General features: G+C 43.9%; 2 protein-coding genes across 2 annotated transcripts in view; one reads left to right on the top strand and one right to left on the bottom strand.

Moving 5' to 3' along the window:
- Nucleotides 1-27,633, top strand: part of LOC139421585 (NACHT, LRR and PYD domains-containing protein 12-like) — a 219,466-nt gene that overhangs the window by 65,670 nt on the left and 126,163 nt on the right. The window lies entirely within an intron of this gene.
- On the bottom strand, nt 5,742-24,412 carry LOC139421788 (NLR family CARD domain-containing protein 3-like). The gene is given in 9 exon segments (XM_071172908.1): nt 5,742-6,298; nt 7,316-7,362; nt 8,372-8,545; nt 10,386-10,559; nt 10,653-10,826; nt 16,793-16,969; nt 17,289-18,457; nt 18,716-18,932; nt 24,186-24,412. Coding segments are annotated over 9 exon segments (2,916 nt in total).

The raw sequence follows: 27,633 nt of genomic DNA, 5'->3' as shown, positions 1-27,633 counted from the left end.
GTCCACCTAGTGGTATCCACACAGAGTTCTACAGGGGTCCACCTAGTGGTATCCACACAGAGTTATATAGGGGTCCACCTAGTGGTATCCACACATAGTTCTATAGGGGGAACCCTGCACACCTGCCATGTCATATCAACACATATGGTTTAGGGTTCAGATCTGGCATCATTGGGTTCACTCAGGTGCTGTAGTACAGGAAGTGTCCTGGATCTCTTTCTACTCTGAGGACAGTCATAGTCTCCTGAAGGAGCAGGTTTCTCCCAGTATCTGGTGATGCGCTGTCTGCAGAACCTGTGTCCACAGGAGATAGAGACTGGATTCCTCTGCACCTGGTGACACACTGCACACCTGGACTGATCCTCTGGCAGAGAGCTGAAAGAACATTATTAAAACATAAAGACGTTGTGATCCTTCACTGCTATTTCTCAGCTAATGTAATGTCATGATTAACTTTTGAATATATTCCGAGATTAAAGGGCATTGGTCCACTTTGAACATTTTCAGGAAGATCCATTGACCAGTCAGTCACTCTTCATAGAGACAGCTGGGTACCGGAGACCGATCTCAGGGTCTGGTTGGAGCCTCAGGAATTATCAAGTTGATTTCCACAATGCATGTTTAGTAATTAAACCCCATAGTATTCCATACATTAATGATGATCAGTAGTAGTAGAAAGCTGCCTGTATCATTATTTAACCCCTAGTATTCCATACAGTAATGATGATCAGCAATATGAAAAGGCATTGAACGTTGAACCCCCAACCTCCCAACCAGGTCGTAGTCTGTTACATTCTCACATTCTCCACAAATCTATGAGAAATTCCCCTTTTTTATAATGTATCATGTATAGAAGTAACCTTACTTTGGGTCAAAGGGCATTGGTCCACTGATAACATTGAGGATTGTCCCTGGAGCAGTCATAGAGAGACAGCTGGGTACTGCTCTCTGGGTGTGGGGGTTGGCAGCGCCCCCCTCCTCTCTCTCCTCAGAGACATTCATCTTAGGGGCATGTTCCAACTTCCAGAAATACAGCGCTATAAAGAGTCACACACACTTCCTTGATCAAACATATACTTCCTAGTGTGTCACAGGCTCGTAAAGACATGCAGTACTACCCAGATTGACACATCATACCTCCATCAAACACCCATCTAATAATAACACAAGTTGTCCCTTACTTCAGTATTCACCCTCTGTTCTGGCTGTTACATTACTGTTTCTGAACTACAATACCGAACAGACTTCTCTCCATTCCATTTCAACAATAACTTGTAGTTGTGGTAATAAATCATGGTGTGACAGTGACACTCTGCCTCTACCTAGTGGTGTATCCACACAGAGTTCCCCTGTCCAGAGTTCTATAGGGGTCCACCTAGTGGTGTCCACACAGAGTTCCCCTGTCCAGAGTTCTATAGGGGTCCACCTAGTGCCAGGTGCCAGGTGCCAAGTGCACCGGTTTGAGTGTGTGAAGAACTGCAGCGCTGCTGGGTTTTTCACACTGAACAGTTTCCTGTGTGTATCAGGAATGGTCCCCCACCCAAAGGACATCCAGCCAACTTGACACAACTATAGGAAGCATTGGAGTGAACATGAGTCGGCATCCCTGTGGAACCCTTTCAGCACCATGTAGAGTCCATGAGACTGTTCTGAGGACAAAGGGTGCTACTCAATATTAGGAAGGTGTTCTTAATGTTTTGAACACTCGGTGTATATGGTATTTACAGGAATAGACTGGCCCAAAGTGGTGTATGTGCATGTATTTCAATCAGTGGTGGTCAGTGTCATTTAAGACTTGGGAGGACACATTTTGGTTTCATGACTGTCATTCATATTCCATTCACCCGTTCAATGTAACAGCTATACAGTTGAAGTCGGAAGTTTACATGCACTTAGGTTGGAGTCATTAAAACTCATTTTTTCAACCACTCCACACATTTCTTGTTAACAAACTGTAGTTTTGGCAAGTCAGTTAGGACATCTACTTTGTGCATGACACAAGTCATTTTTCAACAATTGTTTACAGACAGATTATTTCACTTATAATTCACTGTATCACAATTCCAGTGGGTCAGAAGTTTACATACACTAAGTTGACAGTGCCTTTAAACAGCTTGGAAAATTCCAGAAAATGATGTCATGGCTTTAGAAGCTTCTGTTAGGCTAATTGACATCATTTGAGTCAATTGGAGGTGTACCTGTGGATGTATTTCAAAGCCAACCTTCAAACTCAGTGCCTCTATGCTTACCATCATAAGAAAAATTTAAAAAATCAGCCAAGACCTCAGAAAAAAAATTGTAGACCTCCACAAGTCTGGATCATCCTTGGGAGCAATTTGCAAATGCCTGAAGGTACCACGTTCATCTGTACAAACAATAGTACGCAAGTATAAATACCATGGGACCACGCAACAGTCATACCCCTCAGGAAGGAGACACGCTCTATCTCCTAGAAATGAATGTACTTTGGTGCGAAAAGTGCAAATCAATCCCAGAACAACAGCAAAGGACCCTGTGAAGATGCAGGAGGAAACAGGTACAAAATAATCTATATCCACAGTAAAAACGAGTCCTATATCGACATAACCTGAAAGGCCGCTCAGCAAGGAAGAAGCCACTGCTCCAAAACAGCCATAAAAAAGCCAGACTACGGTTTGCAACTACACATGGGGACAAAGATTGTACTTTTTGGAGAAATGTCCTCTCGTCTGATGAAACAAATATAGAACTGTTTGGCCATAATGACCATCGTTATGTTAGGAGGAAAAGGGGGAGGCTTGCAAGCTGAAGAACACCATCCCAACCGTGAAGCACGGGGGTGGCAGCATCATGATGTAGGGGTGCTTTGCTGCAGGAGGGACTGGTGCACTTCACAAAATAGATGACATCATGAAGAAAGAAAATTATGTGGATATCTTGAAGCAACATCTCAAGACATCAGTCAGGAAGTTAAAGCTTAGTCGCAAATGGGTCTTCCAAATGGACAATGATCCCAAGCATACTTCCAAAGTTGTGGCAAAACGGCTTAAGGACAACAAAGTCAAGGTATCTGGAGTGGCCATCACAAAGCCCTGACCTCAATCCCATAGAAAATTTGTGGGCAGAACTGAAAAAGTGTGTGCGAGCAAGGAGGCCTACAAACCTGACTCAGTTACACCAGCTCTGTCAAGAGGAATGGGCCACCATTCACCCAACTTATTGTGGGAAGCTTGTGAAAGGCTCCCCGAAACGTGTGACCCAAGTTGAACAATTTAAAGTCAATACACTCAATTAGTATTTGGTAGCATGTAAACTTCTGACCCACTGGGAATTTGATGAAAGAAATAAAAGCTGAAATAAATCACTCTACTATTATTCAGACATTTCACATTCTCTTAAAATAAAGTGGTGATCCTAACTGACCTAAGACAAGGCATTTTCACGAGGATTATATGTCATGAATTGTGAAAAACTGAGTTTAAAGGTATTTGGCTAAGGTGTATGTAAACTTCCGACTTCAACTGTAGGTTTAGGCTAATACATGATACTCAAATTTTCCTTACAACGGTGCTGTACAAATGACCTGGACTAACCTGTACTCCCGCACATTGACTTGGTACCAGTACCCCCTGTGTACAGCCTCGTTATTGTTATTCTATTGTGTTACTTTTCATCATTTTTTCCCCGTTTCGTTCCGTTTGCTTCTGTTAAAATCTTTTTTTTAAACAGAATCGGCGGGATGAATACACCCCTGATCACGCGTAAACACAGTTCACTTTCACAGCAGCCATGTTGTATTCCTTCTCGCATCTATGTGCTCCCCTCCTCTCACCTTTTCACTTTGCTTGTGGCCTTCAATGTACAACACATCAGCTGTATGTGACCAGGCAAAAAAAAACCTTTCCAAGCCAAACCACATCATAACCACTACACACAGCCTACATCGTTGTCACCGTATTAGCTAAAGTAACATCAGTCAACATAGCTAATAGAACTAACGAGTTAGTAAAGCTGCTACAATCATGAAGTAATGTTACATTTGACAGTCAGTAAGCGGTTACGGCAGAGGCCCCGATTTCAAAAAATGTGTCAAACCAAAGCTTAGCTTGGAAGAGTTCCAGTGTTGTGTTGGATAGTCATAGACAGCTAGCTAACATATCTTCCCTCTGTTTTAGCAGGGTGTTTGAGTAGGCTAAACAACTGTATCTAGCTGCATTTTCTAGCTAAGCAAGTTGGATAGTCATAGCCAGCTAGCTAACATATCATCCCTCTGTTTTAGCAGGGTGTTTGAGTAGGCGAAACAACTGTATCTAGCTGCATTTTCTAGCTAAGCAAGTTGGATAGTCATAGCCAGCTAGCTAACATATCATCCCTCTGTTTTAGCAGGGTGTTTGAGTAGGCGAAACAACAGTATCTAGCTGCATTTTCTAGCTAAGCAAGTTGGATAGTCATAGCCAGCTAGCTAACATATCATCCCTCTGTTTTAGCAGGGTGTTTGAGTAGGCGAAACAACTGTATCTAGCTGCATTTTCTAGCTAAGCAAGTTGGATAGTCATAGCCAGCTAGCTAACATATCATCCCTCTGTTTTAGCAGGGTGTTTGAATAGGCTAAACAACTGTATCTAGCTGCATTTTCTAGCTAAGCAAGTGAAACTGAAAGTGAATCTCTAGCTTCTCCTTCTCCTAGGAGAAGCCTAGTGGTTAGAGCGGTGGACTAGTAACCGGAAGGTTGCAAGTTCAAACCCCCGAGCTGACAAGGTACAAATCTGTCGTTCTGCCCCTGAACAGGCAGTTAACCCACTGTTCCTAGGCCATCATTGAAAATAAGAATTTGTCCTTAACTGACTTGCCTGGTTAAATAAATACAAAAACATTTGGGAAGAAATTAAATTTGTTCAAAACTGTTCAACTATTATCTTTCTCTTTGAGTCAACTACTCACCACATGTTATGCACTGCAGTGCTAGCTGGCTGTAGCTTATGCTTTCAGTACTAGATCAATTCTCTGATCCTTTGATTGGGTGGACAACATGTTCATGCTACAAGAGCTCTGATAGGTTGTAGGACGTCCTCTGGAAGTTGTCATAATTACTGTGTAAGTCTACGGAAGGGGGTGAGAACCATGAGCCTCCCAGGTTTTGTATTGAAGTCAATATACCCAGAGGACGGAAGGTCTTCCGGCTATACCATGGTGCTACCCGTTGAGGCTACTGTAGACCTTCATTGCAAAACAGGGTGTTTTAATATTTTTTGGGGGGTGAAGTTAATATATTTTATATAATTTTTATTTAAAAAGGATAACTTTAAATATTTTCACTGAGGAGGATGGTCCTCCCCTTCCTCCTCTGAGGAGCCTCCACTGATTTAAATGTCATACTCTTATAAAAAATAAAACATTGAGAACTGCACTTCTTTCATCTGGTTGATTAACCTTTATTAGTCAAATCTGTGACCTGTACATTTCATTCAGTGGAATTGTGTTTATACAGAAGCAAGATCGTTTTGTCAGCAATTTTACAGACAGGAATATTTACAAACATGAAAAAGCAATAACAGCACGATCAATGATGTCTAAATGAGACGTTTTAACAACAGTGGTGATACATTCTATTCATTGTTATTTTACAATGTCTATCAATTTCAGTGGGGTATAATCATGAATATTTAGATATAATAATCATCTGTTAACTCATGACTAGAGAGTTAATATCAATATTTGGTCCAGTGTGTCTTACTGAACATAACCATGATTAGAGTCAAATATCAAGTGTTTGGCACAGGGACCACCTGACACAGGGACATTGAAGAGGAGTCATCCCAAAGCTGAAACCCTGGATAGAGGGGCTCAGTGAATGTGGTGTGGAATGTGTACAGGTGTGTCAGTGTGTCAGAGGAGACTCTGTAGAAGGACAGAGTGCCGGCTGGCCAGTCCAGATACACCCCTAGTCTGTGGGAGCTGGAGGAGGGGACGTCTATGTCAGTGTAATTATCATTGTGCCAGGCAGTGTAACGGTTGTTAAAGCAGCTCAGACTCCAGGACTTGTCATTCTGTCCAATCACACAGTCCTCATCCCCCCCTTCTCTCCTGCTGATTCCTTTATATGTCACTCCTACATCAGCCCCCATCCCACTCCTCTCTGCCTCCCAGTAACAGAGCCCAGTCAGACCCTCTCTACACAGCACCTGTTCACAGTCCACAAATCTCTCTGGGTGATCAGGATACGGTTGAGCCTCTTCGCTACGTGTCACCTTTCTGTTCTCCTCAGACAGAGAGAGCTTTATGTTTACTGTGTTTGGGTCCAGTGTGAGATCACAGGCATCTGATGGGGAAGACCAGGTATATTACAATCATCTTCATATCACATCAGAATGTTAATGGTTCTAGTTATTAAAGGAAGCACATCAGAATGTTAATGGTTCTAGGTATTAAAGGACCACATCAGAATGATAATGGTTCTAGGTATTAAAGGACCACATCAGAATGTTAATGGTTCTAGGTATTAAAGGACCACATCAGAATGATAATGGTTCTAGGTATTAAAGGACCACATCAGAATGTTAATGGTTCTAGGTATTAAAGGACCACATCAGAATGTTAATGGTTCTAGGTAATAAAGGACCACATCAGAATGTTAATGGTTCTAGGTAATAAAGGACCACATCAGAATGTTAATGGTTCTAGGTAATAAAGGACCACATCAGAATGTTAATGGTTCTAGGTAATAAAGGACCACATCAGAATGTTAATGGTTCTAGGTAATAAAGGACCACATCAGAATGTTAATGGTTCTAGGTATTAAAGGACCACATCAGAATGTTAAATGGTTCTAGGTAATAAAGGACCACATCAGAATGTTAATGGTTCTAGGTAATAAAGGACCACATCAGAATGTTAATGGTTCTAGGTAATAAAGGACCACATCAGAATGTTAATGGTTCTAGGTAATAAAGGACCACATCAGAATGATAATGGTTCTAGGTAATAAAGGACCACATCAGAATGTTAATGGTTCTAGGTAATAAAGGACCACATCAGAATGTTAATGGTTCTAGGTAATAAAGGACCACATCAGAATGTTAATGGTTCTAGGTATTAAAGGACCAAACAAAGAGTATTTAAGACTTGCTGAGTGATGATACGTTATACTGTATGGTCATATAAAACACAGACACACAGCAACAAAAAACCACAGAGTGAAGTCCTATTAGGGTAACCACACATGCATACATTACTTATCAATCAAGCTGTGAAAAAATGATTTCATTATTTTCTAACCCCTTACTTGAAATAAGACTGAGTAATAACAAGCTAATTCTTCACAGCAGTCAACACTCACATTTTCTAGGCCAAGGTTTGATTGTGTGCACTCCACCAGGTTCCACACTGTGGGGAGCAGGAGAACAGGCCGTAAATCTCTCTGCCTTACACACAGACGGTCAGCATATCACACTGTTCATGTGGTGGTAAGTAAAGTATGTCTGGCTCACAGTGCATGACAATTATCATACCTAACCTGATAACTATTAATCATTATAACTAACCTGCTAACTATCAATCATCATAACCAACCTAAACTCAGAAAAATGTCTTACAGTATTGTGGTGAAGCTGTGATTATAGCTGGCAAGGAATGATTTCCTCAAATCATGAAGTAATGGCTCTATGCCTGTGCCTCCTTGCCACCTCCTCCTGGGTCTCTGAGAAACTGTTATAAGGCAGAGAGTTCTGGCAGGTGATTGAGGGGAGCTGGTGCTTTAATGAGCGTTGGGTTCCGTAACCTACAAGTCTGTGCTGGGTAGCGCTGCCGGGGATGAAGGCAGGAAGTGAGGGGGAATTTGGGGGACCAGATCAAATAGTTGGGTTTCAAGGGGTGCTCATCCTCTCCCCTACACCTTGGGAATAGAGCAGGCTGCTTGCTGTAGCATGTTCTTTTTGTATCCGACTTAAATAATTAGCCTGAACTAGAGCAAAGCTTTTGCAGACTGTGGATCTTAAAGTGGGCTGGGTCCTATATGACTGTATCACTATGGTGTGTACTGGGCTAATGTTCCCTGTCAGCAGTGAATTCACATGTTTGTGGAGTATCACTTTTGTGCAACGTGTCACCTTCTAGTGCGTAATGATGCTCATAGCCTATCATTATACCACAGAGCTTATCATTATACCACAGAGCCTATCATTATACCACAGAGCTTGTTTATCCACAGAGCCTATCATTATACCACAGAGCTTGTTTATCCACATAGCCATGCTACTCTGATCTACCAGTACCTGTCCCTCCACTCAGGTGGTCTACTCTGATCTACCAGTACCTGTCCCTCCACTCAGGTGGTCTGAAGCTCTATTACAGTATGTCAATCATCAACACATATTGACACAAACCCTCTACATACTTGAGTTTCTCCAGTCTGCAGTGTGGATCCTCCAGTCCAGCAGAGAGCAGTCTGACTCCTGAGTCTCCTGAGCGATTTTTACTCAGGTCCAGCTCTTTCAGGTGTGAGGGGTTTGACCTCAGAGCTGAGACCAGAGATGCACAGCCTTCCTCTTCGACTCCACAGAGCGACAAGCTGCAGAGAGTTAAACATGATTTCAAAATCACACTGCTATTCTTTGAACATAAAAAGATGCAGCTAAAAACAATAAAAGTCTCTTAGGAAAGTAGTCAGGCCCCTTGAAGTTTACCAAAAGTATCTTAGGAAAGTAGTCAGGCCCCTTGAAGTTTACCAGAAGTCTCTTAAGAAAGTAGTCAGGCCCCTTGAAGTTTACCAAAAGTCTCTTAGGAAAGTAGTCAGGCCCCTTGAAGTTTACCAAAAGTCTCTTAGGAAAGTAGTCAGGCCCCTTGAAGTTTACCAAAAGTCTCTTAGGAAAATAGTCAGGCCCCTTGAAGTTTACCAAAAGTCTCTTAGGAAAGTAGTCAGGCCTCTTGAAGTTTACCAGAAGTCTCTTAGGAAAGTAGTCAGGCCCCTTGAAGTTTGCCAAAAGGCACCTAAAGAACTCAGACCATGAGAAACAAGATGAAAGCAAGATTGAACTCTTTGGCCTGAATACCAAGCACGTTTGGAGGAAACGTGGCACCATTTCTAAGGTGAAGCATGGTGGTGGCAGCATCATGCTGTGGGGCTCTTTTTCAGCGGCAGGGACTGGGAGTGTCATGTACTGTCATGTTGTGTCTTGTCTCTGTCCTTTCCCTTCACCCTGTCTCCCTCTGCTGGTCGTTGTTAGGTTACCTTTTCTCCCCCTCTTTCCCCCAGCTGTGCCTTGTCTCCTCCTAACCACCTCGTCACCCCTTTTCCCACCTGTTCCCTTTTTCCCTCTGATTAGGTCCCTATATCTCTCTCTGTTTCTGCTCCTGTCCTTGTCGGATTCTTGTTTGTTGTGTTTCATGCCTGAACCAGACTGTCGTCATGTTTGCTGTAATCTTGTCTTGTCCTGTCGGAATCTGCCGGCCCGTCTGAGCCTACCTATGTTTGGTAATTAAAGAAGCTCTGTTTAAGTTAATTCGCTTTTGGGTCCTCATTCACGCACCGTAACAGGGAGACCAGTCAGGTTTGAGGGAACGATTAACAGAGGAAAATACAGAGAGATCCTTGATGAAAACCTGCTCCAGAGCGCTCAGGACCTCAGACTGGGGCGGTGGTTCATCTTCCAACAGAACAGCGACCCTAAGCACACAGCCAAGACAATGCAGGAGTGGCTTTGGGACAAGTCTCAATGTCCTTGAGTGGCCCAGCCAGAGCCCGGACTTGAACCCGATCAAACATCTCTGGAGACCTTAAAATAGCTGTGCAGCAGTGCTCCCCATCCAACCTGAGAAGAATGGGAGAAACTCCCCAAATACAGGTGTGCCAAGCTTGTAGCGTCATACCCAAGAAGACTCGAGGCTGTAATCGCTGCCAAAGGTGCTTCAACAAAGTACTGCGTAAAGGGTCAGAATACTTATGTAAATGTGAAATTCTCTGATCTTTTTTTTTTATACATTTGCAAAAAAAAATCTAAAAACATGTTTTTGCAATGTCATTATGGGGTATTGTGATGTCATTATGGGGTACTGTGATGTCATTATGGGGTATTGTGATGTCATTATGGGGTATTGTGTGTAGATTGATGAGGGGAAAAAACTATTTAATCCATTGGAGATTAACGTAACAAAATGTGGAAAAAATTAAGTGGTCTGAATCCTTTCCAAATATGCTGTAGATACAGTAAAGTCTACATCTGTATATATATGTATATATATATATATATATATATATATATATATATATATATATATATATATATATACACACACACTGTCAGTCAAAGGTCAGATGGTCAGATTTACATTGAATTGTGTATTTTCGTCCTTAAACACACGTGGATCTGGTGAACATCTACCACCTGTTGACCAACTACAGGAACGCTGACCTCAGAGTCTCCAGTTTACAGTGGGGATTCCCCAGTCCAGCAGAGAGCAGCTTCACTCCTGAATCCTTCAGGTCATTGTTACTCAGATCCAGCTCTCTCAGATGTGAGGAGTTTCGGCTGAGAACTGAGGCCAACACTTCACAAGATGCTTCTGTGAGTTTACAGCCAGCGAGTCTATGAACACAGAGTAAGCATTTAAATATAAAACCATTCTATGTGGATCTAATTAAAGGTTATCACTTGTTGATCAACTAGAGGAATACTGACCTCAGAGTCTCCAGTTTACAGTGGGGATTCCCCAGTCCAGCAGAGAGCAGCTTCACTCCTGAATCCTTCAGGTCATTGTTACTCAGATCCAGCTCCCTCAGGTGTGAGGAGTTTGAACTGAGAGCTGGGACCAACACTTCACAGGATGTGTCTGTGAGGTTACAGTCAGTGAGTCTGTCAACACAGAGTAAACACCATTACAGACAGGCTGTATTATAACGGTACGTTTAGCTTTCATTTCTTACACATTTACCAGTGCACCAAATGTAAATATTTGAACTTTTTCATTAGCTAATGTTAACAAAACAAATAAAAACATCACAGAATTGTACGTGTAAAATCTATTTTATTCATGGAGTACCTTTGCTACAACTATGAAAACACAAAAGCATGTGCAGATGACTTTTTATAACGACAAAAAAAATAATAATAGCCAAGGACAAAGGCATGCGGTGGATGGGAGAAAATATCAGCAGCCTAAACTAATCACTAGTGTTCAATGTCACGTACTAAACTAATCAGTAGTGTTCAATGTCACGTACTAAACTAATCAGTAGTGTTCAATGTCACGTACTAAACTAATCAGTAGTGTTCAATGTCACGTACTAAACTAATCAGTAGTTTTCAATGTCACGTACTAAACTAATCAGTAGTGTTCAATGTCACGTACTAAACTAATCAGTAGTGTTCAATGTCACGTACTAAACTAATCAGTAGTGTTCAATGTCACATACTAAACTAATCATTAGTGTTCAATGTCACATACTAAACTAATCAGTAGTGTTCAATGTCACGTACTAAACTAATCAGTAGTGTTCAATGTCACGTACTAAACTAATCATTAGTGTTCAATGTCACATACTAAACTAATCAGTAGTGTTCAATGTCACGTACTAAACTAATCAGTAGTGTTCAATGTCACGTACTAAACTAATCAGTAGTGTTCAATGTCACGTACTAAACTAATCAGTAGTGTTCAATGTCACGTACTAAACTAATCATTAGTGTTCAATGTCACGTACTAAACTAATCATTAGTGTTCAATGTCACATACTAAACTAATCAGTAGTGTTCAATGTCACGTACTAAACTAATCAGTAGTGTTCAATGTCACGTACTAAACTAATCATTAGTGTTCAATGTCACATACTAAACTAATCAGTAGTGTTCAATGTCACATACTAAACTAATCAGTAGTGTTCAATGTCACGTACTAAACTAATCATTAGTGTTCAATGTCACATACTAAACTAATCAGTAGTGTTCAATGTCACATACTAAACTAATCAGTAGTGTTCAATGTCACGTACTAAACTAATCAGTAGTGTTCAATGTCACGTACTAAACTAATCATTCGTGTTCAATGTCACATACTAAACTAATCAGTAGTGTTCAATGTCACATACTAAACTAATCAGTAGTGTTCAATGTCACGTACTAAACTAATCATTAGTGTTCAATGTCACGTACTAAACTAATCAGTAGTGTTCAATGTCACGTACTAAACTAATCATTAGTGTTCAATGTCACGTACTAAACTAATCAGTAGTGTTCAATGTCACGTACTAAACTAATCATTAGTGTTCAATGTCACGTACTAAACTAATCAGTAGTGTTCAATGTCACGTACTAAACTAATCATTAGTGTTCAATGTCACGTACTAAACTAATCATTAGTGTTCAATGTCACGTACTAAACTAATCAGTAGTGTTCAATGTCACGTACTAAACTAATCAGTAGTGTTCAATGTCACCTACTAAACTAATCATTAGTGTTCAATGTCACGTACTAAACTAATCATTAGTGTTCAATGTCACGTACTAAACTAATCATTAGTGTTCAATGTCACGTACTAAACTAATCAGTAGTGTTCAATGTCACGTACTAAACTAATCAGTAGTGTTCAATGTCACGTACTAAACTAATCAGTAGTGTTCAATGTCACGTACTAAACTAATCAGTAGTGTTCAATGTCACGTACTAAACTAATCATTAGTGTTCAATGTCACGTACTAAACTAATCGGTAGTGTTCAATGTCACGTACTAAACTAATCGGTAGTGTTCAATGTCACGTACTAAACTAATCGGTAGTGTTCAATGTCACGTACTAAACTAATCATTAGTGTTCAATGTCACGTACTAAACTAATCGGTAGTGTTCAATGTCACGTACTAAACTAATCAGTAGTGTTCAATGTCACGTGCGCAAGTACAGTGAAATTCCTTTCCTGCAAGTCCTAAACCCAACAATCAATCAATAAACACACAAGAAATACAAATAGAAGAGAAGAAACTAATCTAATCTAATCTAAACTAACTAAAGAACACTAGAAAAGAAGAAGCGATGTACAGAGTCAGTTCCAGTGGCTGAGGTCCTTGATGATCTTATTTGCCTTCCTGTGACACCGGGTGCTGTAGATGTCCTGGAGGGCAAGCAGTTGGCTCCTGGTGATGCTTTGGGCAGACCGCATTACCCTCTGGAGAGCCCTGCAGTTATTGCAGTTGCTGTACCAGGCGGTGATACAGCCCGACAGGATGCGCTCAATGGTGCATCTGTAAAAGTTTGTGAGGGTCTTAGGGGCCAAGTCAAATTTCTGCAGCCTCCTGAAGAAAGGGGCACTGAAGGGGCACTGTTGCGCGTTCTTCACCACTGTCGATTAATTTCTTGACGTTGAGGGAGAGGTTATTTTCCTGTCACCACTCCGCCAAGGCCCTCACATCCTCCCTGTAGGCTGTCTCATAATTGTTGGTAATCTGGCCTACCACTGTTGTGTCGTCTGCAAACTTGATTGAGTTGAAGGCGTGCGTGGCCATGCTGTCAAGGGTGAACAGGGAGTACAGGAGGGGGCTGAACATGCACCCTTGTGGGGCCCCTGTGTTGAGCATCAGCATTGTGGAGGTTTTGTTGCCAACCTTCATCACCTGGCTTTGGCCCGCCAGGAAGTCCAGGACCCAGTTGCACAGGGCGGGGTTCAGACCCAGGGCCAGAGATTAATGAGGCTGGGCTATAGGCAATGAACAGCTTTCTTACATAGGTATTCTTCTTGTCCAGATGGGAAAGGGTAGTGTGCAGCGCAATGGCGATTGCATCGTCTGTGTATCTATTTTGGCGGTAAGCAAATTGAAGTGGGTCTAGAGTGTCAGGTAAGGTAGAGGTGATATGATCCTTAACTAGCCTCTCAAAGCACTTCATGGTTAGAGAAGTGAGTGCTATGGGGCGATAGACATTTAGTTCAGTTATCTTCACTTTCTTGGGTACAGGAACAATGGTGCACATCTTGAAGCAAGTGGGGACAGTAGACTGGGATAGGGAGAGGTTGAATATGTCCGTAAATAGTCGAGCCAGCTGGTCTGTGCATGCTCTGAGGACGCTGCTAGGGATCACCCTTGCGAGGGTTAACACGCTTAAAATGTCTTACTCACATTGGCCAAAGAGAACGAGAGCTCACAGTCATTGGGGGCGGCCCGTGTTGGCGTTACTGTGTTAACCTCAAAGCGGGCAAAGAAGGTGTTTAGTTTGTCTGGGAGCTGTTGGAAGATGATGTTGGTGTCCGTGATATGGCTGGTTTTCCCTTTATAATCAGTGATTGTCTGGATATCCTGCCACATACGTCTTGAGTGTGAGCCATTAAATTGTGACACCACTTTCTCTCTGTACTGTACTGATGTTTTGCCTGATGTTTTGCCTGTTTGATTGCCTTATGGAAGGCCTAATTGGGCTGTTTTGCATTCAACCATATCCCAGTCACCTTGCAGTGGTTAAACGCAGTGGGCCGTGCTTTCAGTTTTGCTCGAATGCTGCCATCTGTCCATGGTTTTTGGTTTGGATAGGTTTTAATCGTCACAGTGGGAACAACATCCAACAACTTCCTAATTAACTCAGTCACTGTGTCAGTGTATACGCCAATGTTATTCTCAGAGCCAACCCAGAACATGTCCCAGTCCATGTGATCAAAACATTCTTGAAGCATGGATTCCGATTGCTCAAACCAGCGTTGAATAGACCTTAGTACGGGTACTTCCTGTTTGAGTTTCTGCCTATAGGAAATGGAGTCGTGATCTGATTTGCCGAAGGGAGGGTGGGGGAGGGCCTTGTAGCCATCCAGGAAGGGAGAGTAACAATGGTTGAAATATTTAGAAGTGCGAGTACTGAAGGCGATGTGTTGATAACATTTCTGAAGTGTTTTCTTCAGATTTACTTTTATTAAAGTCCCCAGCTACAATAAATGCTGTCTCGGGATATGTGGTTTCCAGTTAGCATAAAGTCCAGCGTAGTTCCTTGATAGCCGTCGTGGTATCAGCTTGAGGGAGAATATACACGGCTGTGATGATAACTAAAGAAAATTATCTCAATGAGGTAATGGGGTCGGCATTTGATTGCGAGGTATTCTAGGTCGGGTGAACAAAAGGACTTGAGTTCCTGTACGTTATCACAGTTACACCATGAGTAGTTAATTATGAAACATACACCTCTGTCTTTCTTCTTCTTCCCGGAGAGTTCTTTATTTCTATCTGCACGATATAATGAGAACCCAGCAGGCTGTATGGACGGGGACAGTATATCTGGAGAGAGCCATGATTCTGTGAAACAGAGTATGTTACAGTCCCTGATGCATCTCTGGAAGGAGATTCTCGCCCTGAGCTCGTCTTCTTTATTGTCCAGGGACTGAACATTAGCGATTAATATACTCGGAAGCCGTGGATGTAGTGCACACCTCCTGAGTCGAACTAAAAGTCTCTCCGAAAACTTCTTACTCAGTGTACATATCACTGACAATCTGAACTGGTCCACCCACATAGACGATGTGGTGAAGAGGCACGGCGTCTTGGAGCAGCCTCTGGGATAAGTGCAATAGCCTTGGAGGGTACGAACAAAGGATACATTTCAAGAAAGTTGTATTCCTGGTATAAATGTTGGTTGGTGAGTAACCACCTCTATGATATCCAAAAGTTATTTCTGTCTGTATGTGATAATGCAAAATAACGTTCTGGGCTAATAATACACAACAACAAAGTTGCTTAGGAGCCAGGAACAAGGCGGCCATCTTTGAGTCCAGGGAGTACAGGAGCGGGGCTAAGCCCTGTGGGGCCCCGTGTTGAGGGTCAGCGTGGTTGAGGTGATGTGACCTACCATCACTACCTGGGTTGACCAGTCAGGAAGTCCAGGATCCAGTTGCAGAGGGAGGTGTGCGGTCCCAGGGTTCTTAGCTTGGTGACAGCTTGTGGCTTGGAGTATAGACGCCAAGCGTGCTTATGAATCGTGAAAATCAACACAAAACCAATAGTGGCATAATGAATATGTGTCAATATGACAGCGGTCAAAAAGAGTATATTATTGTCAGTTATTGGACACATTATTTGTGGCCTCGCTCGTGCTTACAGAATTGTGAGCGTATTTAAGCAACAGTTGGATCTCATTTAGATGTTTTCCCTTGTCCTAACAGTCACCACAAATCTTTGTCACTTTCACTTGATTGCAGCACTTCAAACAAGTTCCTTCCAGCAGGGAACTCTGAACACGGGAATCTCAGAATTCCGACTTCGGTGCGTTCAAGACAACTGGTAACTCCGGGGACAAAAAAAACTTGCTCCGACGGGGAAAAATCTATTTGAACGGTCTTTCAACTCAGAATTCCATGTCGGAAACTCCGGCATCTTTCTAGAGCTCTGACTTTCCGACCTGAAGATCACCAACGTCATGATTTGACCTTGTTTTTTTGAGTTCCCAGTTGTCTTGAAAGCACCGACACATTAGTAATTACAGAGCCTTTCTGCAGCACTCCACAACTAGGCCCAGTCTCCAACGTCCCTTCACTGATTTGGATTTAAAGCTGATAACAGGAGCAGTCAAGGCCGGGGTAAAACATTTATCCATGGACACAATTAATTAGAGCTACACAACTTCAGGGTAGATGTAAAAAAATTAATTAAAAAAGGATGAAATACTATGAGCAGAGATCTGGCACCTGCAATGGCACCAAACCATAAACTAAACAGGTATCCCTCTGCTGATTAAACTCAGAGCCACAGCAACTGCTATCAAAATAGAGGTCCCTAAATTAAGGTCCATTATTATATTAGAAACACATGGATTTTACTGAACAGGTATCACTTACTGATCAAGTAAAGGAACACTGACCTCAGAGTCTCCAGTTTACATTGTGGATTTCCCAGTCCAGCAGAGAGCAGTTTCACTCCTGAATCCGTCAGGCCATAACATTCATTCAGATCCAGCTCTACCAGATGCGAGGAGTTTGAGCTGAGAACTGAAGCCAACACTTCACATAACGTGTCTTAGAAGTGACAGTCAGTGAGTCTGTCAACACAGGGTAAATACCATGACAGATAAGTTATTATAATGTTACGCTTAGCTTTCCCTGCTAACCCTGTTAGCCCTGCACAACTAATATGTAGGCCTTGTATACATGACTCAATTATACTGTTTCTGATCAGTTGGTGTTAAAAGTTGTTGAAGAGTTTTCAGCTGATAGAACGTTTAGTCAGCTAATTAAAATAATGTGGTAAAGTTTAAACTGAGAAAATGTCACAATAGTACTTACAAATCCAGTCAGCCAATGAAAATGCTGATGTAACTACAATTTATTCTGGTATGCGATATTGACATGAATACTTACAGAGCTTTCCTGCAGCACCTCACAGCTGGGACCAGTCTCCTACGACCCTCCTCTGACGTCTTGTATGCCTTCAGGTCAAACACATCCAGAACCACCTCTGATATCTGCAGCATGTAGGCCAGCGCTGAACAGTGAGCAAGTGTGAGGATTTTGGATGTGTTCTCTGACCTCCAGTATGCTTGGATTTCCTCCTGGACTGACTGGTCTTTCATCTCTATCAGACAGTGGAAAAGATTGATCCACCTCTCAGGGGACATGTTCTTCTGCATCACCTTAAGGGATCGGATCGTTCTCTGGACGCTCTCTGGACTGCTTTCTGTCTGTGTCACCAGACCTCGCAGGAGTTTCTGATTGGACTCCAGTGACATGCCATGAAGGAAGCAGACAAAAAGGTCCAGGTGTCCATTCTTACTCTCCAAGGCTTTATCCACAGCACTCTTCAGCAGCTCATGCAAGGTTAGCTCTTCAGACGCAGCTCTAGACTTTCTCTTGAGGAAGGGCTTCAGTTCATCCATTTTCCTGTTTGTGTAACAATGGTATATGTAGACAGCTGAGAGAAACTCCTGAATGCTCAGATGATCAAAGCAGTACACCACTCTCTGAAAGAACACAGACTCTTCTTTAAAGATTTGTGTGCACAATCCTGAGTACACCGAGGCTTCTTTGACATCAATGCCACACTCTTTCAGGTCTTCTTCATAGAACATGAGATTACCCTTCTCCAGATGTTCAAACGCCAGCTTCCCCAGCTTCAGAATAATCTCCTTATCTGACTCCACGAGCTCCTCTTGATCCATCTCATCTCTTCCATGATACTTCTGGTTCTTCAGTCTGGTCTGAATGAGCAGGAAGTGTATGGACATCTCAGTCAGAGTCGTGGGCATCTCTTTCCTCTTGTCTGTACTCAACATGTGTTCAAGGACTATTGCAGAAATCCAACAGAACACTGGCATGTGGCACATGATGTGGAGGCTCCTTGACGTCTTTATGTGTGAGATGATTCTGCTGGCCAGGTCCTCATCACTGAATCTCTTCCTGAAGTACTCGTCCTTCCGTGGGTCATTGAACCCTCGTACCTCTGTCACCTGGTCAACATACTCAGGGGGGATCTGATTGGTTGCTGCTGGTCGGGAGGTTATCCAAAGGAGAGCAGAGGGAAGCAGATTCCCCTTGATGAGGTTTGTCAACAGAACATCAACAGACGATGTCTGTGTGACATCAGACACATTTTTGTTGTGCTGGAAATCCAATGGAAATCTGCTTTGATCCAAACCATCCAAGATTAACATAACTTTACAGGCAGTGAGTTTCTTTGCATTGCCTATGTCTAGTTTTGTGTGGAAATAATTTAGAAGTCCAAGAAGAGTGTACTGCTGATCTTTAATCAAGTTCAGCTCCCAGAAAGAAAGAACAAACATGATATCCACATCTTGGTTTGCCTTCCCTTCAGCCCAGTCTAGGATGAACTTCTGCACAGAGACAGTTTTTCCGATGCCAGCGATGCCCTTCGTCAGTACGGTTCTGATGCTTCTCTCTTGGCCAGGTAAGGGTTTAAAGATGTCATTGCAGTGGATTGCTGTGTCACGTGAGGTTGGTTGCACCTGGTGACACACTGGACACCTGGACTGATCCTCTGGCAGAGAGCTGAAAGAACATTATTAAAACATAAAGACATTGTGATCCTTCACTGCTATTTCTCAAATATTGTAGATATTAATACTGATCCTCTAACAGAGTAGACCATCCACTACAGAGATAAAGGAGAGAGATACGTGTAGATGTTAATACTGATCCTCTAACAGAGTAGACCATCCACTACAGAGATAAAGGAGAGAGATACGTATAGATGTTAATACTGATCCTCTGGCAGAGTAGACCATCCACCAATGTTCCCTCTAATGTTTTGGGACACTAAGCAAATTCCTGGTCTTCGGAGTGGAAACTTGAACAAGAAAATTCTGTGCAACTTCCGGTGCACATTTACAGTGAACACAGATGCTGTACCCTTACAGTTGTAGACAGTGGCCAATAGGCTATTGTGGCTATTTGAGCATAATGTAGGCCTCTTAGAAGGGCCTACCAACCACACCAATGCAACAAATCCCATAACATTTTTACATAGAAATAGTTTTAGCCTATATGTGGTGTTCAATGCAGGCCTACATTGCATGAGACTAGTTTTTACATTATGCAGGGATTGCCATTAATCCTTAAGAGCCTATTGACGTCAATATAAGTAAAAAAAATCCCCATCAAAATCTGTCAGTTTAAGATAGAGATATCCTCTTAATTCACCACATTTGCCTGTTGGCCTTCTGCTTCTGCGGTGGAAGGTGGCCGAGCTACAGCGATGGTTGTCCAACCTGGGTAAAAAGAAAGAAAACTGCCCCCAGGGGGGCCCCAGGACCGAGGTTGGGAAACCCTGCTATAGCCTACCACCATTGCGTGTTCGCTCTTCTTTCAAACTACCTGTGAGTTATATTTTAACCCCATTTTCTCCCATTGATAGTTACGACTCCTCAATGGGATCGTAGAGGCCGAAGGTTAAACGTTGAGACCCGCCTGGCCGCCTACTTCTTAACACTGTTCCCTTAAACCAAAAGTCAGCCACACTAATGTGTCAGAGCAAACAACGTTCGACTGAAGTCAGCTTGCATGCACCTGGCCTGCCACAACGTGTCGCTAGAGCATGGTGAGCCAAAGATGAGACAAGAAAAGCCCCCGGCCAAACCCTCCCCTACCCTGAATGGCACTGGGACAACTGTACGCTGCCCTATGGGCCCCGGCCAAACCCTCCCCTACCCTGAATGGCACTGGGACAACTGTACGCTGCCCTATGGGCCCCGGCCAAACCCTCCCCTACCCTGAATGGCACTGGGACAACTGTACTCTGCCCTATGGGCCCCGGCCATACCCTCCCCTACCCTGAATGACCCTGGGACAACTGTATGCTGCCCTATGGCCCCCGGCTAAACCCTCCCCTACCCTGAAAGGCACTGGGACAACTGTACGCTGCCCTATGGCCCCCGGCCAAACCCTCCCCTACCCTGAATGGCACTGGGACAACTGTACGCTGCCCTATGGCCCCCGGCCAAACCCTCCCTACCCTGAATGGCACTGGGACAACTGTACGCTGCCCTATGGCCCCCGGCCAAACCCTCCCCTACCCTGAATGGCACTGGGACAACTGTACGCTGCGCTATGGGCCCCGGCCAAACCCTACCCTACCCTGAATGGCACCGGGACAACTGTACTCTGCCCTATGGGCCCCGGCCAAACCCTCCCCTACCCTGAATGACCCTGGGACAACTGTACGCTGCCCTATGGGCCCCGGCCAAACCCTCCCCTACCCTGAATGGCACTGGGACAACTGTACGCTGCCCTATGGGCCCCGGCCAAACCCTCCCCTACCCTGAATGACCCTGGGACAACTGTACGCTGCCCTATGGGCCCCGGCCAAACCCTCCCCTACCCTGAATGGCACTGGGACAACTGTACGCTGCCCTATGGCCCCCGGCCAAACCCTCCCCTACCCTGAATGGCACTGGGACAACTGTACGCTGCCTTATGGGCCCCGGCCAAACCCTCCCCTACCCTGAATGGCACTGGGACAACTGTACTCTGCCCTATGGCCCCCGGCCAAACCCTCCCCTACCCTGAATGGCACTGGGACAACTGTACGCTGTCCTATGGGCCCCGGCCAAACCCTCCCCTACCCTGAATGGCACTGGGACAACTGTACTCTGCCCTATGGGCCCCGGCCAAACCCTCCCCTACCCTGAATGACCCTGGGACAACTGTACGCTGCCCTATGGGCCCCGGCCAAACCCTCCCCTACCCTGAATGGCACTGGGACAACTGTACGCTGCCCTATGGGCCCCGGCCAAACCCTCCCCTACCCTGAATGACCCTGGGACAACTGTACGCTGCCCTATGGGCGCCGGCCAAACCCTCCCCTACCCTGAATGGCACTGGGACAACTGTACGCTGCCCTATGGGCCCCGGCCAAACCCTCCCCTACCCTGAATGGCCCTGGGACAACTGTACGCTTCCCTATGGGCCCCGGCCAAACCCTCCCCTACCCTGAATGGCCCTGGGACAACTGTACGCTGCCCTATGGGCCCCGGCCAAACCCTCCCCTACCCTGAATGGCCCTGGGACAACTGTACGCTGCCCTATGGGCCCCGGCCAAACCCTCCCCTACCCTGAATGGCCCTGGGACAACTGTACGCTGTCCTATGGGCCCCGGCCAAACCCTCCCCTACCCTGAATGGCACTGGGACAACTGTACGCTGTCCTATGGGCCCCGGCCAAACCCTCCCCTACCCTGAATGGCACTGGGACAACTGTACGCTGTCCTATGGGCCCCGGCCAAACCCTCCCCTACCCTGAATGGCACTGGGACAACTGTAAGCTGCCCTATGGGCACCGGCCAAACCCTCCCCTACCCTGAATGGCACTGGGACAACTGTACGCTGCCCTATGGGCCCCGGCCAAACCCTCCCCTCCCCTGAAAGGCACTGGGACAACTGTACGCTGCCCTATGGGCCCCGGCCAAACCCTCCCCTACCCTGAATGACCCTGGGACAACTGTACGCTGCCCTATGGGCCCCGGCCAAACCCTCCCCTACCCTGAATGGCACTGGGACAACTGTACGCTGTCCTATGGGCCCCGGCCAAACCCTCCCCTACCCTGAATGGCACTGGGACAACTGTACGCTGTCCTATGGGCCCCGGCCAAACCCTCCCCTACCCTGAATGGCACTGGGACAACTGTACGCTGCCCTATGGGCCCCGGCCAAACCCTTCCCTACCCTGAATGGCACTGGGACAACTGTAAGCTGCCCTATGGGCACCGGCCAAACCCTCCCCTACCCTGAATGGCACTGGGACAACTGTACGCTGCCCTATGGGCCCCGGCCAAACCCTCCCCTACCCTGAATGGCACTGGGACAACTGTACTCTGCCCTATGGGCCCCGGCCAAACCCTCCCCTACCCTGAATGGCCCTGGGACAACTGTACGCTGCCCTATGGGCCCCGGCCAAACCCTCCCCTACCCTGAATGGCACTGGGACAACTGTACGCTGCCCTATGGGCCCCGGTCATGGCGCATAGGCATTGGGATGCATTTCCTTACTAAAAGAAAAATCAACCCAAAACCACTCATTCCTATAATTTACAGTATTAAATAACACTAATATGTGAGAACAAATGTTTTTGTTAACAAATATTTCATTTTGGTGTTATAATAAGGTTGGTAGCAACATGTGAAAATCGTCGTTTTTTCAACATGTGAAAATGAATGATCAAGGAAAGCTGTATGTGAATATTTTAAGTTATAAAATGTCCTAAGTCACTTACATTTGATTCAATATGGGGAAAGTACAATATTTCCCAGACTGCATTAGTTTAATCCTCAAGTTGATCCTGAAGCCATACAAATGAAATGGTTGGTGGAAATAGAATTGGCTATTCTAAGCGCTAAGGTTAAAAGAGTATTTGAACATTTTTGTAGGCAGATTTTGTAGGCAGAGTGCATCAGAGTAGGATTCTATAGGATTGACAGGCACAACTCAGGCCCATACTCTGAGCCTTTGTACTCATGCATAAAAAAAACGAATTTTGTAAAGTTTGTGTGGGAGAAGTGGATTTTTTTTGTCATTGATCAATAATGACAAACCTCCTGGCATTGACAACTTAGACGGAAAGCTACTGAGGATGGTAGCTGACTCTATGACCACTACTATCTGTCAGATCTTTAACCTGAGCCTAGAGGAAAGTGGTTTTCCTCAGGCCTTGAGGGGAGCCACAGTCATAACGCTACCCAAGACTGTTAAATCGGCCATTACTGGTTCTAACAGCAGACCTGTCAGCCTGCTGCCAACTCTAAGTAAACTGTTGTTTTACCAAATACAATGCTTTCTCTGTAAACAAGTTAACAACAAACTTTCAGCATGCTTATGTTATGGGATGCATTTTTCCCATCCTTTTTGATGGTATGCCACCCTGGTAGGCTTACATTATGATCAAATAGCCACAGTAGCCTACTTGGCCACTGTTAAAACTGTAACTTAAAGCTACTTGGCCACTGTTAAAACTGTAACTTAAAGCTACTTGGCCACTGTTAAAACTGTAACTTAAAGCTACTTGGCCACTGTTAAAACTGTAACTTAAAGCTACTTGGCCACTGTTAAAACTGTAACTTAAAGCTACTTGGCCACTGTTAAAACTGTAACTTAAAGCTACTTGGCCACTGTTAAAACTGTAACTTAAACCTACTTGGCCACGTTTAAAACTGCAACTTAAAACTACTTGGCCACTGTTAAAACTGTAACTTAAAGCTACTTGGCCACTGTTAAAACTGTAACTTAAATCTACTTGGCCACTGTTAAAATTGTAACTTAAATCCACTGGCCACTGTTAAAACTGTAACTTAAACCTACTTGGCCACTGTTAAAATTGTAACTTAAATCCACTTGGCCAAAACTAACTTAAAGCTACAGTACTAGGCCACTGTTAAAACTGTAACTTAAAGCCAGCCTCAGTGTTCACAATAAACATGTACCGGAAGTTGCACCGAATTTTCACAACATTCAAGTGTGCGCTCAGCAGACCTAAAATTTGCTCACTGCTGAATACAATTAGAGGGAACTTTTCTCATTAGTTGAATGGGAGTCAATTCCTAAATTCTGAATTGAGCCCAACCCGGATTGCTACAGAAATGCATCTAAACCAAAACAGTTTGACTTCTTAGCAAATGAAGTTGCTACTGCGAGCTGCTGTAAACCTACTGTGATTGGATACAAAGGTTGAGTCTCTAGATCACCCTTGCTGCTCTGGAGAAATAAGGAAATGGTTGTCATGGTGATTTAAACTGGGAGTGGTTATCTCCCAACTCTGAGGACAGGGAGTGGTTATCTCCCAACTCTGAGGACAGGGAGTGGTTATCTCCCAACTCTGAGGACAGGGAGTGGTTATCTCCCAACTCTGAGGACAGGGAGTGGTTATCTCCCAACTCTGAGGACAGGGAGTGGTTATCTCCCAACTCTGAGGAGGACAGGGAGTGGTTATCTCCCAACTCTGAGGAGGACAGGGAGTGGTTATCTCCCAACTCTGAGGCCATGTCGTTTGTTACATTTCAGCCAATTGATAAAAGCAGGTTAAAGGCTGAACCCAGAAGACAACTCTAAAGGGACACTTATTTATATTATCCTATGATAATTTAACGAATTCTATTGTGTCTCCTTGTTCAACAGGTAGCCAATGCTATTAATGTTGTAGCAAATAGCAGGGCAGGGAAGTGAACCCGGGTCGCTTGCGAGAAAGGCAAACACCCTACACATCGCAATAGGGTTAACGCAGATGGTGGGAAGTTAGCACCCTTCTGACATCCATGTAGCGAACGGCGGGGCAGGGAAGTATATCCGGGTCGCTGGCATGAAAAGCAAACACCCTACACATCATGCCATTGGCACCAATAGGGTTAACCCACTTGGTGGGAATTGTAACGTGGCTCATATACCAAGGATTGTTATACTATAGTGGAACAAATATGATACAACTACATCTTTTATACGAAATGTGAAATGTAGAACTATAATATATGTTTTTGAATTTGATTTGCCTAATCCCAGTTAGCGTCTGTCCCAGGAGAAATAGACTGTTAGGAGTGTTTGACTTCCATTCACTATACTATAATTACACTACACATTTAATGTCTCTACACACTTCACAATAATCTCACCTCTTAGCCTGAATTCACCACCAGAACATGTTAAATCATTGAGATATTTCCCGTTCTGCTTAGAGAGCAACTTCCTGATGTCTGTATCTATGTTCTAGGTACAGTTGATCTTTGGACTCTGGGTGTGTGTTGTGTATCCTACCTTTGGCTAATCTCTCGTGGACAAATTACAACACGGAAACATAATTTACCAAATTACTGAAGATTTTAGTTCCGCGTTAACCGAGATTAACCTTTGACCTACTCAGCTACCTCTTATTGTCTTGACTGATCTGTTCAGGATTCAGGATACAGACTGTGTAGCGCTCCACCACTACAGTTGGAGAACAGCTATGACTCATTGTTGAGGGGCAGAGAGAACAAGTCACTCAGCCACTCCACATAACACCTGGATGGACAATACCACGTTTCTTATAATTCTATTTAGTGGGGTTATATTGTAGGGTTTCCAGGCTATTATCATGGCTATTGTATTGGGCAACATGATGTTCTAAGTGCTGTATTCTCACCTTGGTCTTCTGGGATGGTTCAATGACAAGACCATCATGGAAAGAGTTGTTCAGCTGTAGAGACACAACACAGTAATTCAGTATGTCTGGTCCTCCATCATGTTGTTCAGCTGTAGAGACACAACAACACAGTAATTCAGTATGTCTGGTCCTCCATCATGTTGTTCAGCTGTAGAGACACAACACAGTAATTCAGTATGTCTGGTGCTCCATCATGTTGTTCAGCTGTAGAGACAACACAGTAATTCAGTATGTCTGGTCCTCCATCATGTTGTTCAGCTGTAGAGACACAACAACACAGTAATTCAGTATGTCTGGTCCTCCATCATGTTGTTCAGCTGTAGAGACACAACAACACAGTAATTCAGTATGTCTGGTCCTCCATCATGTTGTTCAGCTGTAGACACAACAACACAGTAATTAATTATGCCTGGTCCTAGTTGCCATAGTTACAGTAGGGATTTAACATTTTACACAAAAGGGGAAAAACACAAACACTTATCTTGTTTCAGGTCAGTTCAACCTTTCTATTTTAAAATCTAATTGAATGTTCTGAAGGCCCTGATTGACCTGAAGGAAGACTCCTATGGTTCACCTGTAAGTCTAGAGAATGGAGGGTTATGGGTAAAGATGGCGTCAGTAACTCATTAGGACAGGTGTTTGACCTGATGGAAGACTCCTATGGTTCACCTGTAAGTCTAGAGAATGGAGGGTTATGGGTAAAGATGGCGTCAGTAACTCATTAGGACAGGTGATTGACCTGATGGAAGACACCTAGTAGAGATACAGGGTGCTACCGTTTCTTTTGGGATTTAATTATCCTGTTGCTACTTATCATTTTGTACACTGGGATTTGACCTTTTTGCCATTCATATCACATGGAACCTGTTTAACCTCATCTGGATCACAATGCTTTCTTTCACCAACCTGGAATCTGTGTGACAAACAATGGACCATTAAATTGTGAGTAATAAATACATTTGAACTGCGACAGAAATTCTCCTTTCATCTATGGAAACATGTAAGGAACCATATCCAGGCTGCTTGACATCCGACCGTGATTTGGAGTCCAATAGGGCGGATTGGGAGTCCCATAGGGCGGATTGGGAGTCCAATAGGGCGGATTGGGAGTCCCATAGGACGGATTGGGAGTCCAATAGGGCGGATTGGGAGTCCAATAGGGCGGATTGGGAGTCCCATAGGGCGGATTGGGAGTCCAATAGGGCAGATTGGGAGTCCTGACATTGTAAATAAGAATTTGTTCTTTATCTGACATGCCTAGTTAAATAAAGGTTACATAAACATTTAAACAATAGATATATACACCTGTATTTATCTGTTTATTGAAGTAGCCTTTAGTATCTTTGAGTTTAGACACTTGTTTACCTCAAGTAAAGTTGATATGTCAATCATTCATACACTTATTGACATTATTTCAGTTGCTTGAAGAGAATATTATGACATGAACAACGAGCTGAAGATGTTCAAGATGATTCTGAGATCAGAACTCCCACAAGGCTTTGAGAGTCAGAAGCAGGAAGTGGTGGATGCTGAAGATGAGAAGCAGGAGAGCAGTGCCAGAGAGGGGGCTCTGAAGATCACACTGCACGTCCTGAGGAAAATGAACCAGAAGGAGCTTGCTGACACACTGGAGAAAAGTAAGAGCTGTCTACCTCATGTTGAATGCTGTTTTATAACGTTTAAAAGCTGTAGCTAAAGTAGCCGTGTAACTCAATGATATTATAGCAGCCTTAACACATTTAATCCCACCAGTCACAATAGTGAGAGAAAAAAGTTTATACTTTACAGGCTCTAGAGAAGTTAAAGTTGTACTTATCAGCAAACAAGTAATATATTCTGCATTATGAAGGTGTGATTCAAAGAAGTTTCATATGATTTCTCAGAATGGTCACAACAGGGCCGGATACAACGGTTGGTTTACTGCCTCAATGTCAGGTCCCTTAATACAAGGTTTGGTTTAATGTCTCTATGTCAGGTCCCTTAATACAAGGTTTGGTTTAATGTCTCTATGTCAGGTCCCTTAACACAAGGTTTGGTTTAATGTCTCTATGTCAGGTCCCTTAACACAAG

This window comes from Oncorhynchus clarkii, chromosome 12 (assembly GCF_045791955.1).
Source record: "Oncorhynchus clarkii lewisi isolate Uvic-CL-2024 chromosome 12, UVic_Ocla_1.0, whole genome shotgun sequence".
Taxonomy (NCBI): domain Eukaryota; kingdom Metazoa; phylum Chordata; class Actinopteri; order Salmoniformes; family Salmonidae; genus Oncorhynchus; species Oncorhynchus clarkii.
Note: the sequence above shows the minus strand (reverse complement) of the source record. Positions and strands in the feature narration are given on the sequence as shown.